Source organism: Diaphorina citri, unplaced genomic scaffold, assembly GCF_000475195.1.
Source record: "Diaphorina citri unplaced genomic scaffold, Diaci psyllid genome assembly version 1.1 scaffold79, whole genome shotgun sequence".
NCBI classification, from domain to species: Eukaryota; Metazoa; Arthropoda; class Insecta; order Hemiptera; family Psyllidae; genus Diaphorina; species Diaphorina citri.
The window spans coordinates 135528-151783 of NW_007377516.1; the positions used below are offsets into that span (position 1 = coordinate 135528).

Below are 16256 nucleotides of genomic sequence, written 5' to 3' on the forward strand. Positions count from 1 at the left end.
AGTCACTGAACCAACAGTATAGGTAGATTCTGACTGGACTCTTTAAATTTCTCATTAAATTCTTTTGCTCCACTGATTCGGATGTTGTCGGTCAGGTTTGTTTGTTAATTAAATAATACATAAGACCTACATTTTGTTTCTTATCTGGTATTGATATTATTTGTAAAGATATGGATGATTTATATGGATGTGTAGAGAGAGTTTGGTTAATGAAATCAATGTTTGGAATAGCGTTGTCTTTTTAGTTGCTCCAGGATCCAAGATTTTATGCATACTTTCATCGAGTAGCTTCATTGAGGACCAGAAGAAAGATAGGACGTTACATAGTCCATTCATAGGGTACCTAACTAACAATTTATACGATTTCTAAAGTCAGTTGGCACATTGAGAGCAAGATTATAAGTGATAGCTGACAGCTACATAAGTGAATACCAGGGTACTTACTTTTCAAAGCCCATAAGGTCAGGTTTTGCAGATGAGTCCGGTACATTTCGCTGTGAGCGCTACACAGGGAGTTGTTACTGAGAGCAGGTGAAAAGTCGTACATAGCTTCAGTCAGAACTTTGGACACCCAGCGCAGCAAGGACCAGAAGAAAGATAGGACGTACATAGTCCATTCATAGGGTACCTAACTAACAATTTATACGATTTCTAAAGTCAGTTGGCACTTTGAGAGCAAGATTATAAGTGATAGCTGATGATAGCTACATAAGTGAATACCAGGGTACTTACTTTTCAAAGCCCATAAGGTCAGGTTTTGCAGATGAGTCCGGTACATTTTGCTGTGAGCGCTACACAGGGAGTTGTTACTGAGAGCAGGTGAAAAGTCGTACATAGCTTCAGTCAGAACTTTGGACACCCAGCGCAGCTCTGATCTTGCTGTTTTTGAACGGGCGAGTTTTTCTGTGGTGGGAATGATCGTGGGTTCAGTTGTTGGGATCTTAGCAATGAAGTTGGTGTTGTTGTTTCTGATGATGCTGGTATTGCTGCTGTTTGTTTTGTCATCATTTTAAGTTTTTCTGTGGTGGGAATGATCGTCGGTTCAGTTGTTGGGATCTTAGCAATGAAGTTGGTGTTGTTGTTTCTGATGATGCTGGTATTGCTGCTGTTTGTTTTGTCATCATTTTCTTGAATGGAGTTTTCTATCTGCGACACCGATGTTCGTGGTGCCGCTCTAACCCATAAAAAATGGTTCTGTTCGTTGTTAACTTCCTCCTCCGCCTCTACTTCTTCAGATAAATCACTCTCATCATCAACATCTAGTTGAGCTTGCCGTCTTCTCCTTGCAGCCGATGGATATGGTTTCTGCCTGCGCGGTATTTTCTGGATGTACGTCCTCTTGGTTGTCGTTGTACTTTGCGTTGTCGCATCAATGTCACCCATTTCCGACATGAAATCGTCGTCTTTGTTTTCATTGTTCACATTTTTTTGCCGTCTTCTCCTTGCAGCCGATGGATATGGTTTCTGCCTGCGCGGTATTTTCTGGATGTACGTCCTTTTGGTTGTCGTTGTACTTTGCGTTGTCGCATCAATGTCACCCATTTCCGACATGAAATCGTCGTCTTTGTTTTCATTGTTCACATTTTCATTTCAGCCTCACTGATGCTAGTCGCTGTGTAGACATCCTTTTGTACTTCTTCATAGATCTATCCGTACGTCAAATAATTTTATCTCTATGAATGTATGAATTGATCTTTAATCTTTGTTGAATAATACATCAGGAACGAATACAGGAAGAGTCCTTTGTACGCTTAACTTCGTACACAAAAAGCTCACACTCAAGCTTAGGTGTAGGGGCAAAAAGCCTCAAAAGATGGGTTAAGCTTGTACTAATCTACGAAGAGTCCTTTGAGGGGAAGACAGCTGTATCAGGGTGCGTCTACGCATCAACATGGTCGATCAACATCGACTGACACCTCTACACTTACCAATCGACATGGACCTCAAAAGTAGGTACATGTACCTCTAAAGATGTTCCCTGTTTAGGTCGTCTGTGTTTACGTCCCTGATTCCCTTCTAAAGATGAGCCTCTTGAATTGATCAGACTTTATTGTTACTCAAATCAACGATGGTAAGACCTAAGTCTTCTATTATTGTAATAATCCTATTACGAAATCGGTATCGATAACTTACATAATAATGATGCCTTCAGTTTTATGACTCGAGTAGTCACTGAACCAAGAGCCAAGAGTATAGGTAGATTCTGACTGGACTCTTTAAATTTCTCATTAAATTCTTTTGCTCCACTGATTCGGATGTTGTTGGTCAGGTTTGTTTGTTAATTAAATAATACATAAGACCTACATTTTATCTCTTATCTGGTATTGATATTATTTGTAAAGATATGGATGATTTATATGGATGTGTAGAGAGAGTTTGGTTAATGAAATCAATGTTTGGAATAGTGTTGTCTTTTTAGTTGCTCCAGGATCCAAGATTTTATGCATACTTTCATCGAGTAGCTTCATTAAGGACCAGAAGAAAGATAGGACGTACATAGTCCATTCATAGGGTACCTAACTAACAATTTATACGATTTCTAAAGTCAGTTGGCACTTTGAGAGCAAGATTATAAGTGATAGCTGACAGCTACATAAGTGAATACCAGGGTACTTACTTTTCAAAGCCCATAAGGTCAGGTTTTGCAGATGAGTCCGGTACATTTCGCTGTGAGCGCTACACAGGGAGTTGTTACTGAGAGCAGGTGAAAAGTCGTACATAGCTTCAGTCAGAACTTTGGACACCCAGCGCAGCTCTGATCTTGCTGTTTTTGAACGGGCGAGTTTTTCTGTGGTGGGAATGATCGTGGGTTCAGTTGTTGGGATCTTAGCAATGAAGTTGGTGTTGTTGTTTCTGATGATGCTGGTATTGCTGCTGTTTGTTTTGTCATCATTTTCTTGAATGGAGTTTTCTATCTGCGACACCGATGTTCGTGGTGCCGCTCTAACCCATAAAAAATGGTTCTGTTCGTTGTTAACTTCCTCCTCCGCCTCTACTTCTTCAGATAAATCACTCTCATCATCAACATCTAGTTGAGTTTGCCGTCTTCTCCTTGCAGCCGATGGATATGGTTTTTGCCTGCGCGGTATTTTCTGGATGTACGTCCTCTTGGTTGTCGTTGTACTTTGCGTTGTCGCATCAATTTCACCCATTTCCGACATGAAATCGTCGTCTTTGTTTTCATTGTTCACATTTTTGTTGAAGATGTCCTCCAGTTCAGACGTGCTGTTATCGCTGGTTTCACTGCTGGGGTCGGAGAACATGTCGGGATCCCAAGCCGTGTCACCAAATCCAGCGTCTTCATCCTCTACGGTTGTTGTCTCCGTTGCGTCCTCACCCGTCACCGCTGACTCCGTTGAGTTGAAAACCTTATCGCTGAACAGCTGAGCAATGTTCCCGAAGGTGCTGTTGTCAAAGCCGTCAATAGAGAGGGAAATGTTGATATCATCGCGCGGTGTCAACACAATGTTGTTGTCCTTATCCACAATGGACTTTTGTTGACACGAGATGAGGTTAGCGATCACTATGAGGAGGATGAAGTGTCTGCAAATGTTTGTTGGGATCGCAAGACGATCCATGTTGGAAGGTGTAAAACCAACGGTAATATCACGACCTAAGCTATCTATGTTCTTGTCATGCGGCCTTTTGTAATTAATATTGATTTTAAAACAAAAATAATTTCAAATCTGGATGGTTAGAGGAAAATCAAGAGTTTAGATAGGTAGGTACATACTTTTTGCTTTTCAAAATTCAACAAATCAAAAGTCCAGGAAGCACGAATCAACTTAAATGCAAAAGGCCTTTCTTAGAAACAACAATAGTTTCAAGCCTTGCAACCAAATGCTGTTCCTCAACTTTTGATTTGTTTTCAAATTTAAAACAACAAAGCAAGAAGTTTAGAAAACTGAAAATTTAATTAACGTAATTTTTTAACTTTTTATTTATCATAAATTTATTAAAAACCAACAATAAAATTAAGCACCTACAGAAATATTACCAGTTATTTTTCTCCCACAGAAATCGATTTATAACAAAAATTATGTTAGGTAACTTTAAGTAGATATCACGTACGTCTTTATTGAAGGTTTAATTAGGACTGACCACAGGCCGCAAGATCCTCAATACACTGATACTTGGTATACTAATCAACACGACTTAGTCCATTTGTTGATACCACTATCCCAGATATCTTTCTCCCTCCTCCTTGTTCTCTCTCTCTCTCTCTCTCCATCTTTATCTTTCTCTTCTGATATTCATCTTAATAATCAAACCTTCAACATAATGAAGCCTTAAACCAGAGCTGTAATAGTGCCCTAAATTTTAATTTAGACCCTTCAGTTGATCTTAAAATCGATACTAGTATTACTAGATAAATACATAGTAAATATCTTTTATACATAATATCTATTTATCATAATTGTGCAAAGTTGAGGTAGGTACTCGGAAATGAACATACCTAGAAAATGAACCTAGGAATGTTCTTCTTGTCGCATAAACCAGCCGGTAACCAGAGGTTACATAAGTAATGCTTTGTTCAGACTGGGGAGGTAAAATGGCAAGTCCTACCAGTTAAATTAAACCCATTATTCCTTATTTTATCCTGAGCCTTGGAAATTTTAAACTTTCATAAACAGAAATCGTCTCTAAAGCCCACTTTCTTTTAGGCCCACTGTAAGGACTTAAGGAGAGAATATCGTGAACTCAAATACTGTTCTAAAATTCCACATCCTTGTTCTCTGGGGATTTAGCATGTCCACTATAGCAATCCTTCCACAAACAACCTAGGTTCGATTCCCGTCCGTGTTGGGTTCTATCCTAAACAGATGAGGTTCGTTCTCGGAACGGCTTCATAGGCAACGATTTCCAATCCCAGGACAGGATTTGAACCCGGATCTCTTGGGAAAGGCGTCACGTGTCCTCATTGCCACAAATCTGCTATTCCACGAAGTCATCTGAGCGACTGAGCCCCGCTCTAGGTACCTCAAAACGCGTTTTGACACTAAAAACTGACCATCGAAAATTTGACCCGATTACATTACTTTCCTTCCTATAGGATTTCTTCAGATGAATCACTCTCATCATCAACATTTAGTTGAGCTTGCCGTCTTCTCCTTGCAGCCGATGGATATGGCTTCTGCCTGCGCGGTATTTTCTGGATGTACGTCCTCTTGGTTGTCGTTGTACTTTGCGTTGTCGCATCAATTTCACCCATTTCCGACATGAAATCGTCGTCTTTGTTTTCATTGTTCACATTTTTGTTGAAGATGTCCTCCAGTTCAGACGTGCTGTTATCGCTGGTTTCACTGCTGGGGTCGGAGAACATGTCGGGATCCCAAGCCGTGTCACCAAATCCAGCGTCTTCATCCTCTACGGTTGTTGTCTCCGTTGCGTCCTCACCCGTCACCGCTGACTCCGTTGAGTTGAAAACCTTATCGCTGAACAGCTGAGCAATGTTCCCGAAGGTGCTGTTGTCAAAGCCGTCAATAGAGAGGGAAATGTTGATATCATCGCGCGGTGTCAACACAATGTTGTTGTCCTTATCCACAATGGACTTTTGTTGACACGAGATGAGGTTAGCGATCACTATGAGGAGGATGAAGTGTCTGCAAATGTTTGTTGGGATCGCAAGACGATCCATGTTGGAAGGTGTAAAACCGTGAGGTTAGCGATCACTATGAGGAGGATGAAGTGTCTGCAAATGTTTGTTGGGATCGCAAGACGATCCATGTTGGAAGGTGTAAAACCAACGGTAATATCACGACCTAAGCTATCTATGTTCTTGTCATGCGGCCTTTTGTAATTAATATTGATTTTAAAACAAAAATAATTTCAAATCTGGATGGTTAGAGGAAAATCAAGAGTTTAGATAGGTAGGTACATACTTTTTGCTTTTCAAATGTAATATCACGACCTAAGCTATCTATGTTCTTGTCATGCGGCCTTTTGTAATTAATATTAATTTTAAAACAAAAATAATTTCAAATCTGGATGGTTAGAGGAAAATCAAGAGTTTAGATAGGTAGGTACATACTTTTTGCTTTTCAAAATTCAACAAATCAAAAGTCCAGGAAGCATGAATCAACTTTAAGAACAATAGTTTCAAGCCTTGCAACCAAATGCTGTTCCTCAACTTTTGATTTGTTTTCAAATTCAAAACAACAAAGTAAGAAGTTTAGAAAACTGAAAATTTAATTTACCTAATTTTTTAACTTTTTATTTATCATAAATTTATTAAAAACCAACAATAAAGTTAAGCACCTACAGAAATATTACCAGTTATTTTTCTCCTAAAGAAATCGATTTATTACAAAAATTATGTTAGGTAACTTTAAGTAGATATCACGTACGTCTTTATTGAAGGTTTAATTAGGACTGACCACAGGCCGCAAGATCCGGGGATAGGTCCTGAATAAGTCCACAAAGTGTAATATAATTAGGGAAAGTGGGGAACAGAAAGGAGATAGGTACCAAATGAGTCCTCAGAGTGAAATTAGGGAACACCAGTCAAGACCTCCCTGGTAAAAATGTATCAAGGCTCACAGAGAGGTTGGATGGAAGAGCTCCTTCAGGAGAACCCTGCCACTTAAAATAAATCCGGGAATAATCTAATAAGCCTCAAGCCTTGAAGCTCAGCCGCAATAATTGCCGTAAAGCTGTGTCCACACATAGTTGACGGCCGTCGATCGACCATCAAGGCTGTCGACTATAATTATGTGTGGACACAGCTTGAGGTTCTATTTACACATAGGGCTCTTCTCCCATCATCCATAAAATATTATTCATTTTACTCTTGTAATATTAATTTTTGTCAAGTGTCTCGGTTTTTTTTTGCCCTTGGGATCAATTTAATTTGAACAAACCATTTACTGATGAATTTGTGATATAAATTTGTGATGAATTTGTGACGACCGAACTCTTCTGATTTCTAGAAAACGTCACCAACGCGGGCATCTTCTATCGACGCATGCGTCGACTCAGCATCAACGTCAGTGACGCGATAATGGAAGGACTTAGGCCAGCCCCTCACTATCAGGTACACCTAATCAGGTCCGCCTGTCAGGTCTACCTGATAGCGTCTGTGCTCATCAGGTAAACCTGACAGGGGGACCTGACCAGGTGTACCAGTCACTTTCCCTGTCGCGTATAATATCTCTAGTCTCTAGTAGCGCGGTCAAACTTTCTTGACTTGGCGGGGCGGAGCGCTACCGCGCTTCTTAATTTTGGTACCGTAAGACCTTGTAGTGCTTCCAGTTCCTTCTATTACACCTCTTTTTTAGTAAACAAGTTCTTAGTCTAAATTTTAGCCTATAAAAATAAACCAAAGTGTCCCATTAAGGCTAAACGAGGTACTCACCGTCTTTGATCAACAAAGGGCCCACGTTGTCGCCCGTACGGTTGTTATGATGCAAATGGGCGCCGTCACACAGCGGGAACTTTTTGCTCCTCCAACAACGACAGTAGGCATTCTTATCTTTCATATCATCTATGATGGCGTAGTCCACCACGGCCCTAGACTGGTTCTTCTTCTGGTTAGGGTTGACAAGCTGTTAATCAAAGACAGATTTTTTTTTTATTAGTCACCTGTGGGTGAGATAGGAGGATTTTGTTGTGTTTAACTCCCGTTTAAATAAATAAATACCAGTAGTTGCTTAAAAATAAATAATAGAGAGTAATAAGGAAAAAATCTCGGCAGTTACACAACGACGCGACGGTTAAGCCCCCATTACAAAAACAAGTAAGAAAACAATATAAAAATGTTTTAATTGAACTTATCAAATTTATACAATTTGCTGAATTTTTGGAATGAATTTCGGGAAATTTGGATTGACCTTTTTGCAGTGAGTTTTACAAATAAACCATGTACCTAGGTTTGTAGGTTTGTTTGATGTAAAACTCACTTCCTCGATTTCTTTTGCTAAATTCTTTTCTTTAAAATTCATGGAACCCTATTTCTTGGTGGTGTGGATATTTTTATTCATTTATTTAGACTATTGGTTATAGTAAAAAAAATAATGCTCACAAGAACATGCGAAAAATAACAACGGTAGAACTTATTGCCTGAGGCAATCTTCACTATTCAACCCTAACAAGAGACTCACGCAATTCAAATCGGGAGTGAAGTCCGGGTCTATTTCCCACCCTACCGTTCCGGTAGTACCTTTCCACTCGAACTGGGTCAAATGATACCACCACTTGGTCAACTTGGTGGTCGAATTGTAGCTCTCCGTGCCGCTGGAGAGTGACGTTCCCAGCGGTACCGATTTGACGCCCGTGCGTCCGTAATAGCAAACCAGAGTTGTCACCAAGTAAGAGGTCAACATTTTGACTCGAAATAGTTGTCTGGTCTGCCAATTCATTTGGTGGACTCATGCGGGCTGCTATCAGATTGAAATCAGTGGCGAATGGTTTGAATTCCAGGCGGGTGTAATGGTTTTAAGAGTTGACGGTGGAATGTTGTGCAGTCGGGAGTCGATTCGTTTAATTTGTCATTTTAGTTGAAAAGAACAATAGTAGGTACCTATAGCTAACGCGGCATCGCGCTACTCGCTACAGAAAGATAGGCAGTGCCAATGGGGAAAACAGCTGGAGAACGAACGGGGTTTATTTACCTATGGGAATCAGTCTCAGATACCTACAAAATGGACTTGAAGCCTTGTATCAAAGTAGATCCCATAAAAAAAGATCAAAACCATGTTGCCATCTCACAATGTGGATGTCACTTTTTCACCATTTTAATATGCTTACCTTCTCTTACTTATTTTGCATTATTAATTTCATCTGAGTAGGTAGGTAGGTAGGTAGGTATAAATAACAGATGACAGTTGTTATTGAGCATCATGACCTTGTATTATATGATGACGTTTATGAAGCTATATGTACCTACAGAGTAGAACCAGTACACGTACCTACCCAGGGAGGTGACTCAGATGTTAACTACTCAAGACATTGAGGAAAAACAATCAATGTAGGTAGTACATAGGTACTAAGAAAGTAGGTAGGTATTGTTTTAATTTACAAGATCTACTAAGAAAAGGATTAGGCACCTAATTTCGAGAAATTTTTGGGTGTCAATAATTATTCCATCCCATTTATTCACACAGATAAATAATAATTTAGTAAAAACTAGGGGTTAAGTCAAGTAAAATTTAATCTTATCTACCAATGAACCTACCCACACAATGAACAGGCTTTTAGGCAAAAGTTTTTCCTTGAGAAAAAAACCAACAGGCACTGATTGGTCAATTGGTACCATAATCATACTCATAAGTAAATATTTCTATAGGTACCTAGCTACCTAGGTGTGTAAAAGGCAATCTACCTTCCTAAATTTAATGTAATTGGACTAATTAGGTACCTGGTTACTACTGGTTAGGTACCTACATTTTGTTTCGCACATTGCATACCTACCGAATTTCCAGGCGTTCATACATATTTCTTTTTTTTTCTGCCTACTACGATTTTTCAAAAAGATACTGCCTACTACGATTTTTCGACTTTGTAGACAGTTACCTACCTAAACAACGCAACGTTTTTGCACTAGGTAGGTAAAAGTGATTAAAAAAAACCTCTATAGGTACTTAGGGATATGGTTTAATGGGGGGGGAATAGGGGTATCATCCAAAATGCACGATTGAGAAAAGTTTCAAATCGTACAGCCCAGTGGCTCAAAAGAGTTGCAATATTTAACACAAACCTAGAAACATACCTACATAGTAAGTACATAGGTAGATAGTAGGTACCTAGTTACCTACCATAGACTGTCCACAGCTAAAAACCCCACAATGACCTGTTACTAGCAAAATTACCTATCTAGAGGAAATTATTGGTTTGGATTTGTGCCTATGACGTTGGAATTTTATTTCCCCAATGAAACCTATATCCTAGACTTCTCAGTATCTCAGTAGCTTCATCTGTCTTATCTAGAGGAAATTATTGGTTTGGATTTGTGCCTATGACGTTGGAATTTTATTTCCCCAATGAAACCTATCCTATACTTCTCAGTATCTCAGTAGCCTCATCTGTCTTCAAAGCTAGTCATATAATTCATCCACTATTCCACTATCCACTATGTATTCATCCACTCATTCTGCAATGTTTCATACGTGAAGCACCGATAGGAAAATATATCTCTCATTAAAAAAATCCCCACTAATGGATCCAATAATAATTGCCAACTATCGATCGAAAGAAAAGAAAAAAACTCGAGAGTTCGCTGGTGAGAAAAACCTGTTGTGGCGAGAAAAATTATGTGATCCGATGGTTAGGATGCTACGAGTAGATAGGCTAGCTTCCATCATGTAGGTTTTTTTTTAATTTTTTTAAGAGGTTTGACAGAGGGAGCTGTAACTGCTATGGTCTTATCGTCCCGAAATCGAAGAGAGAAGGAAGACAGGATAGGAGTCATACCTGAATCAAGAAAATCTCAGTCAAGATAGACAATTTTATCTACATATCTCTTGGAAATGCCTAAGCCGACCCCGCGGTGTTAGATCAATTTATTTAGCAGTAGAATAACCAGTAGAAGAAAAAGAAGGAGAAGGAGAGCAAGAAGAAAATATAGGATAAGGAAAGTAAAAATAATATAACCAGCAAAAGAAGGAGAAGAAGGAGGAGAATAAGAAGAAGAAGAAGAAGAAGAAGGAGAAGAAAAATAAAAAAATATAAAAAGGAAAAATAAATTGCTGATATACCTATGGCCTATGGGTACCTAACTACCTACTGAGTATCTATATATTTAACCTATGGGTACCCACTGAGTACCTATTTAACCTATGGGTACCCACTGAGTACCTATTTAACCTATGGGTACCCACTGAGTACTCATCTGTCTTCAAAGCTAGTCATATAATGCATCCACTATCCACTATGTACCTACTCATACACTCATTCTGCAATGTTTCATACGTGAAGCACAGATAGGAAAATATCTCTCATTAAAAAAAATCCTCACTAATGGATCCAATGATAATTGCCAACTATCGATCGAAAGAAAAAACTCGAGAGTTCGCTGGTGAGAAAAACCTGTTGTGGCGAGAAAAATTATGTGATCCGATGATTGGGATGCTACGAGTAGATAGGCTAGTTTCCATCAAGTAGGTTTTTTTTTAATTTTTTAAGAGGTTTGACAGAGGGAACTGTAACTGCTATGGTCTTATCGTCCCGAAATCGAAAAGAGAAGGAAGACAGGATAGGAGATTACCTACTGATATCGAGTACCTATTTATGTCCCTAAGTACGGAGATGTACCCTTGAATAATCGATTCTCAGACGGTAGCGCCCATTGTCAGCGGTAATGATACGATAAGATTTATGGGCTCTATCCATAACCCATATTAACTTATCAACCCATAAATTCTCCACCTGCCTATTTATTGCCCATTGAAAAAGAAGAGGAAGAATAAGACGAAGAAGAAGAAGGAGGAGGAGGGGTGGAGGAGTAGAATAAGAAGATGCCTATCTTTTAATATGTATTTAGCTATCGAAGAAGAAAAAGAAGAAGAGGAAACAACAACAACAACAACAACAACAACAACAACAACAACAACAACAACAACAACAACAACAACAACAACTAATCATGTTAAAATACATACTTAGAAAAAAGGAGTGAGATCCCCCACAAAAACACAAATGTGAAAAAAATTGTCAGCGATAATGATCCGGTAAGATTTATGGGCTCTATCCATAACCCATATTAACTTATCAACCCATAAATTCTCCATCTGCCTATTTATTGCCCATTGAAAAAGAAGAGGAAGAATAATACGAAGAAGAAGAAGAAGAAGAAGAAGAAGAAGAAGAAGAAGAAGAAGAAGAAGAAGGAGGAGGAGGAGGGGTGGAGGAGTAGAATAAGAAGATGCCTATCTTTTAATATGTACCCCCACAAAAACACAAATGTGAAAAAAAAGGCCAAGTTCCTATCCAAAAATGTCGGCCTATAAAAGTGGTGAGATCAAAAATAAAGGCCAAGTCATTTTCCTCTCCTTCAAACTGCATTCTCAGTTTTTCGTGTCAGCTGAAAATCTTGATCCCCAATTTCTTCAACTTCCTCTCAATTTCAACTTGTCTATGTTCCCCCTCCTTTAAACTGCATTCCCAGGTTTTCGTGTCTGCTGAAAATGCTGAATCTTAATTCCTTCAATCTTCTCTCAATTTCAACTTGGCTATGTTTTTCCCTAGGGTTTCATGGTGCGTTTAGTGATTGATTTATTTATTTATTTGAGTAGGAAAAACATAGCCAAGTTGAAATTGAGAGAAGATTGAAGGAATTAAGATTCAGCATTTTCAGCAGACACGAAAACACTCTCATCAATTCGATTTTTTTGCCATTATGCACAAATTTGCGCTTCTTAAAAGCTAAACGGACCTACTGCTCCTGCTCAGAGACTCAATTACTGCACATTGACACACCACTATGAGAGAAGATAGGAGTTTTCTGATTTGTCTATGGACTGCCCTGGTGGGCGGAGCCTACGGCGAGTTTCGGGGAGATCCCAACTATCATACGGAAACACCGTCTCCGCCCTTCTTCATGACGATGGCCGGGCCAACCCATGTTCTAGTGGCTCTCATCAATTCGATTTTTTTGCCATTATGCACAAATTTGCGCTTCTTAAAAGCTGAACGGACCTACTGCTCCTGCTCAGAGACTCGATTACTGCACATTGAGACACCACTATGAGAGAAGATAGGAGTTTTCTGATTTGTCTATGGACTGCCCTGGTGGGCGGAGCCTACGGGGAGTTTCGGGGAGATCCCAACTATCATACGGAAACACCGTCTCCGCCCTTCTTCATGACGATGGCCGGGCCAACCCATGTTCTAGTGGTGAGTACCGAGTTGTCTTGTAGATTTTTTTAAGAGGTTTGATAGAGGGAACTGTAGCTGCTAATTATCGTCTCGAAGGAGAAGAGATAAGGAAGACAGGATAGGAGAAAGTCAGCCGTTCCGAGAACGAACCTTATCCCTTCTGGATAAAATCCGAGGGAACCAAACCTGCGGCCTAGTGCGAACAAGGCAGACACCCTACCAACCAAGCTAACTAGGCTGGCAGATAAATTGACCTGTTGAGGTGGAAATGGAAAGTCATGTAATAATATGTATAATCCACTGAAATTTTCAATAGTCAGTTTTTTGGTGCCAAAACAGGTTTTGAGGTTCCTAGTTTTTACTGTAAAATTTTGACTTGGCGGAGCAGAGCGCTACCGTGCTCATTAATTTTTATTAATTTCCCTATTTTTTTATTTTGCAGCACGTCAATCCAGACATCCACAAGAATCACGCGGATAAGATAGTGGACTATTTTGACAAGCCCAATCTGACGGATTTCACCGCGTTCTGCCGTTGTTGGCGTAGTAGGGACTTCCCCTATTGTAACGGATTTCATCACGACTATAACAAACTGCTCGGGGATAATGTGGGACCCATTCTCATTCGAAGAAGTAAGTTGAAACCGTTCACATTGGCTACACCTAGACCTAGAGCCCTTGAACACTATTGTGCCAGTCGAGAATGATAAGTATAGGGTAACAAAGTTCACAGAGTGAAATTAGGGAAGGGAAACCGTGCACATTGGCTGCACCTAGACCTAGAGCCCTTGAACACTATTGTACCAGTCGAGAATGATAAATATAGGGTAACAAAGTTCACAGAGTGAAATTAGGGAAAGGGATAGGTCCTGAATAAGTCCACAAAGTGTAATACAATTAGGGAAAGTGGGGAACAGAAAGGAGATAGGTACCAAATGAGTCCTCAGAGTGAAATTAGGGAACACCAGTCAAGACCTCCCTGGTAAAAATGTATCAAGGCTCACAGAGAGGTTGGATGGAAGAGCTCCTTCAGGAGAACCCTGCCACTTAAAATAAATCCGGGAAAAATCTTCTAATAAGCCTTAAGCCTTGAAGTTCAGCCGTAATAATGGCCGTAAAGCTGTGTCCACACATAGTCGACGGCCCGTCGATCAACCATCAAGGCCGTCGACTATAATTATGTGTGGACACAGCTTGAGGTTCTATTTACACATAGGGCTCTTCTCCCATCATCCGTAAAATATTATTCCTACTCTTGTAATATTAATTTTTGTCAAGTGTCTCGTTTTTTTTTGCCCTTGGGATCAATTTAATTTGAATAAACCATTTACTGATGAATTTGTGAAAAAACGAACTCTTCTGATTTCTAGAAAACGTCACCAACGCGGGCATCTTCTATCGACGCATGCGTCGACTCAGCATCAACGTCAGTGACGCGGGTACACCTCCCATGTGTAGCGCCACAATCTGGCCGATCACACCTCCACCCAAAATCAAGCGCCCTATGATCGACAGCACCGTTGACGTGGACAAGATCTGGAAGGACTATGGGGATATGCTGTTTAACTTCACCAAACATTTGGACGACTTTATTAACATGCCGAATAGGCTGAGCTCGTATGTACCACCCCCACCGAATACAGAGCAGACGACCGAGCCTGAACCCACCCTCTGGTACCCTACCTATCGGATGGCACCCAAAGGAGGGGTAAGCCGTGAGTTACCCTAAAAGAGGCGTAAACGGTGAGATAGCACTCTATAGGAAGCGTAAGTGGTGAGATAATAATATACAATGTAATAATGGACTCTTGTTTGGAAGGTAACCACTAGGCGAGGTTAACGCCGGAGGTGTTCTCTACCACCTAACCTTAAAAGCTCCATTATTATGTGGTCAAATCTATATAAATAAAATTGTAGATTTGTCTGTACATTGCTTAAAATCGTGAAATTTTTAGTTATTCTTACTCCTTATGCATCCACGCGATTCCAAAAATCACAAGAAAATTTTCTGTCTGTATGTACATAGGTATGTCTGTCTGGTACGCTAAATAGACCTTTGGTTGTCCTCTTTTCACGAGAAATGGCTCGACCGATTTTGATGAAATTTTTTGTGGTTGTTGAGAAAAGTACTCACTCCGGGTGACATCTACTTGAAATTTTCACATTCCATCCTGATTCAAATGACGGCGGTTCAAAAATGTGAAGAAAATGGCCTAATAAACCCGTTTTTGTTCTCTTTTCACGAGAAAATGGCTCAACCGATTTTGATGAAATTTTTTGAGGTTGTTAAGAAGAGTACTCGAGGTAACATAGGCTACTTAAAATTGTCACATTTCATCCTGATTCAAAATGGCGGCGGTTCAAAGTTATAATGCTCTGTGGGACATGTCAGGGAGCGCGTATCGCGACCGTGTGTGTGTATGTGTGTAGTGGATGTGTGTGGTGGGTGGGTGGGTGTGTGTGTGTGTGTTTGGTGGGTAGGTGTGTGTGTGGTGGGTGGGTGGTGTGTGATGGGCGTGGTGGGATGGGGGTGGGGGGTGTGGTGTGTGGTGGGGGGGGTGTGATCACCATTTTAATATGCTTACCTTCTCTTACATATTTTGCATTATTAATTTCATCTGAGTAGCTGTAGGTAGGTATAAATAACAGATGACAGTTGTTATTGAGCAGCATGACCTTGTATTATATGATGACGTTTATGTAGCTATATGTACCTACTTAGTAGAACCAGTACATGTATTGTATCTACCTAGGGAGGTAACTCAGATGTTACCTACTCAAGGCATTGAGGAAAAACAATCCATGTAGGTAGTACATAGGTACTGAGAAAGTAGGTAGGTATTGTTTTAATTTACAAGATCTACTAAGAAAAGGATTAGGCACCTAATTCCGAGAAATTTTTGGGTGTCAATTATTCCATCCCATTTATTCACACAGATAAATAATAAATTAGTAAAAGTCAGGGGTTAAGTCAAGTAAAATTTAATCTTATCTACCAATGAACCTACCCGCACAATGAACAGGCTTTTAGGCAAAAGTTTTTCCTTGAGAAAAAAACTAACACTGATTGGTCAATTGGTACCATAATCATAATATTTCTATAGGTACCTAGGTATGTAAAAGGCAATCTAGGTACCTCCCTAAATGTAATTAGACTAATTAGGAACCAGGTTACTACTGGTCAGGTACCTACATGATATTGTTTCGCACATTGCATACCTACCGAATTTCCAGGCATTCATACATATTTCTTTTTTTTCTGCTTACCTACTACGATTTTTCAAAAAGATACTGCCTAGGTACCACGATTTTTCGACTTTGTAGACAGATACCTACCTAAACAAAGCAACGTTTTTGCACTAGGTAGGTAAAAGTGATTAAAAAAACCTCTATAGGTATACTTAGGGATGTGGTTTCATGGGGGGGGGGGGGGGGGGGGGGGGGAAA

At 39.9% G+C, this 16256-nt stretch overlaps 2 protein-coding genes across 2 annotated transcripts; one reads left to right on the forward strand and one right to left on the reverse strand.

Moving 5' to 3' along the window:
* Positions 1-7337: 7337 nt before the first annotated feature.
* On the reverse strand, positions 7338-8468 carry LOC103522414 (CDGSH iron-sulfur domain-containing protein 2 homolog A-like). The gene is made up of 2 exons (XM_017449035.2): positions 8100-8468; positions 7338-7544 (listed from the first exon to the last, which is right to left on the reverse strand). The coding sequence occupies exons 1-2, from the start codon at positions 8355-8357 to the stop codon at positions 7338-7340; spliced, it is 465 nt and encodes a 154-aa protein (XP_017304524.2). The 5' UTR covers positions 8358-8468.
* A 4166-nt stretch (positions 8469-12634) lies between these two features.
* Positions 12635-14681, forward strand: LOC103522248. The gene is made up of 3 exons (XM_008487354.3): positions 12635-12828; positions 13253-13442; positions 14180-14681. Exons 1-3 carry the CDS (start codon positions 12679-12681, stop codon positions 14536-14538), a joined length of 699 nt encoding a protein of 232 aa, XP_008485576.1. The 5' UTR covers positions 12635-12678; the 3' UTR covers positions 14539-14681.
* Positions 14682-16256: the final 1575 nt, after the last annotated feature.

Coding starts and splice junctions, on each gene's coding strand:
- LOC103522248 (XM_008487354.3), top strand. CDS start 12,679: ATGAGAGAAGATAGGAGTTTTCTGATTTGTCTATGGACTGCCCTGGTG. Junction 12,829..13,252: donor GGCCAACCCATGTTCTAGTG/GTGAGTACCGAG, acceptor TTTATTTTGCAG/CACGTCAATCCAGACATCCA. Junction 13,443..14,179: donor ACCCATTCTCATTCGAAGAA/GTAAGTTGAAAC, acceptor TCTGATTTCTAG/AAAACGTCACCAACGCGGGC.
- LOC103522414 (XM_017449035.2), bottom strand. CDS start 8,357: ATGAATTGGCAGACCAGACAACTATTTCGAGTCAAAATGTTGACCTCT. Junction 7,545..8,099: donor TCACTCCCGATTTGAATTGC/GTGAGTCTCTTG, acceptor TTTGATTAACAG/CTTGTCAACCCTAACCAGAA.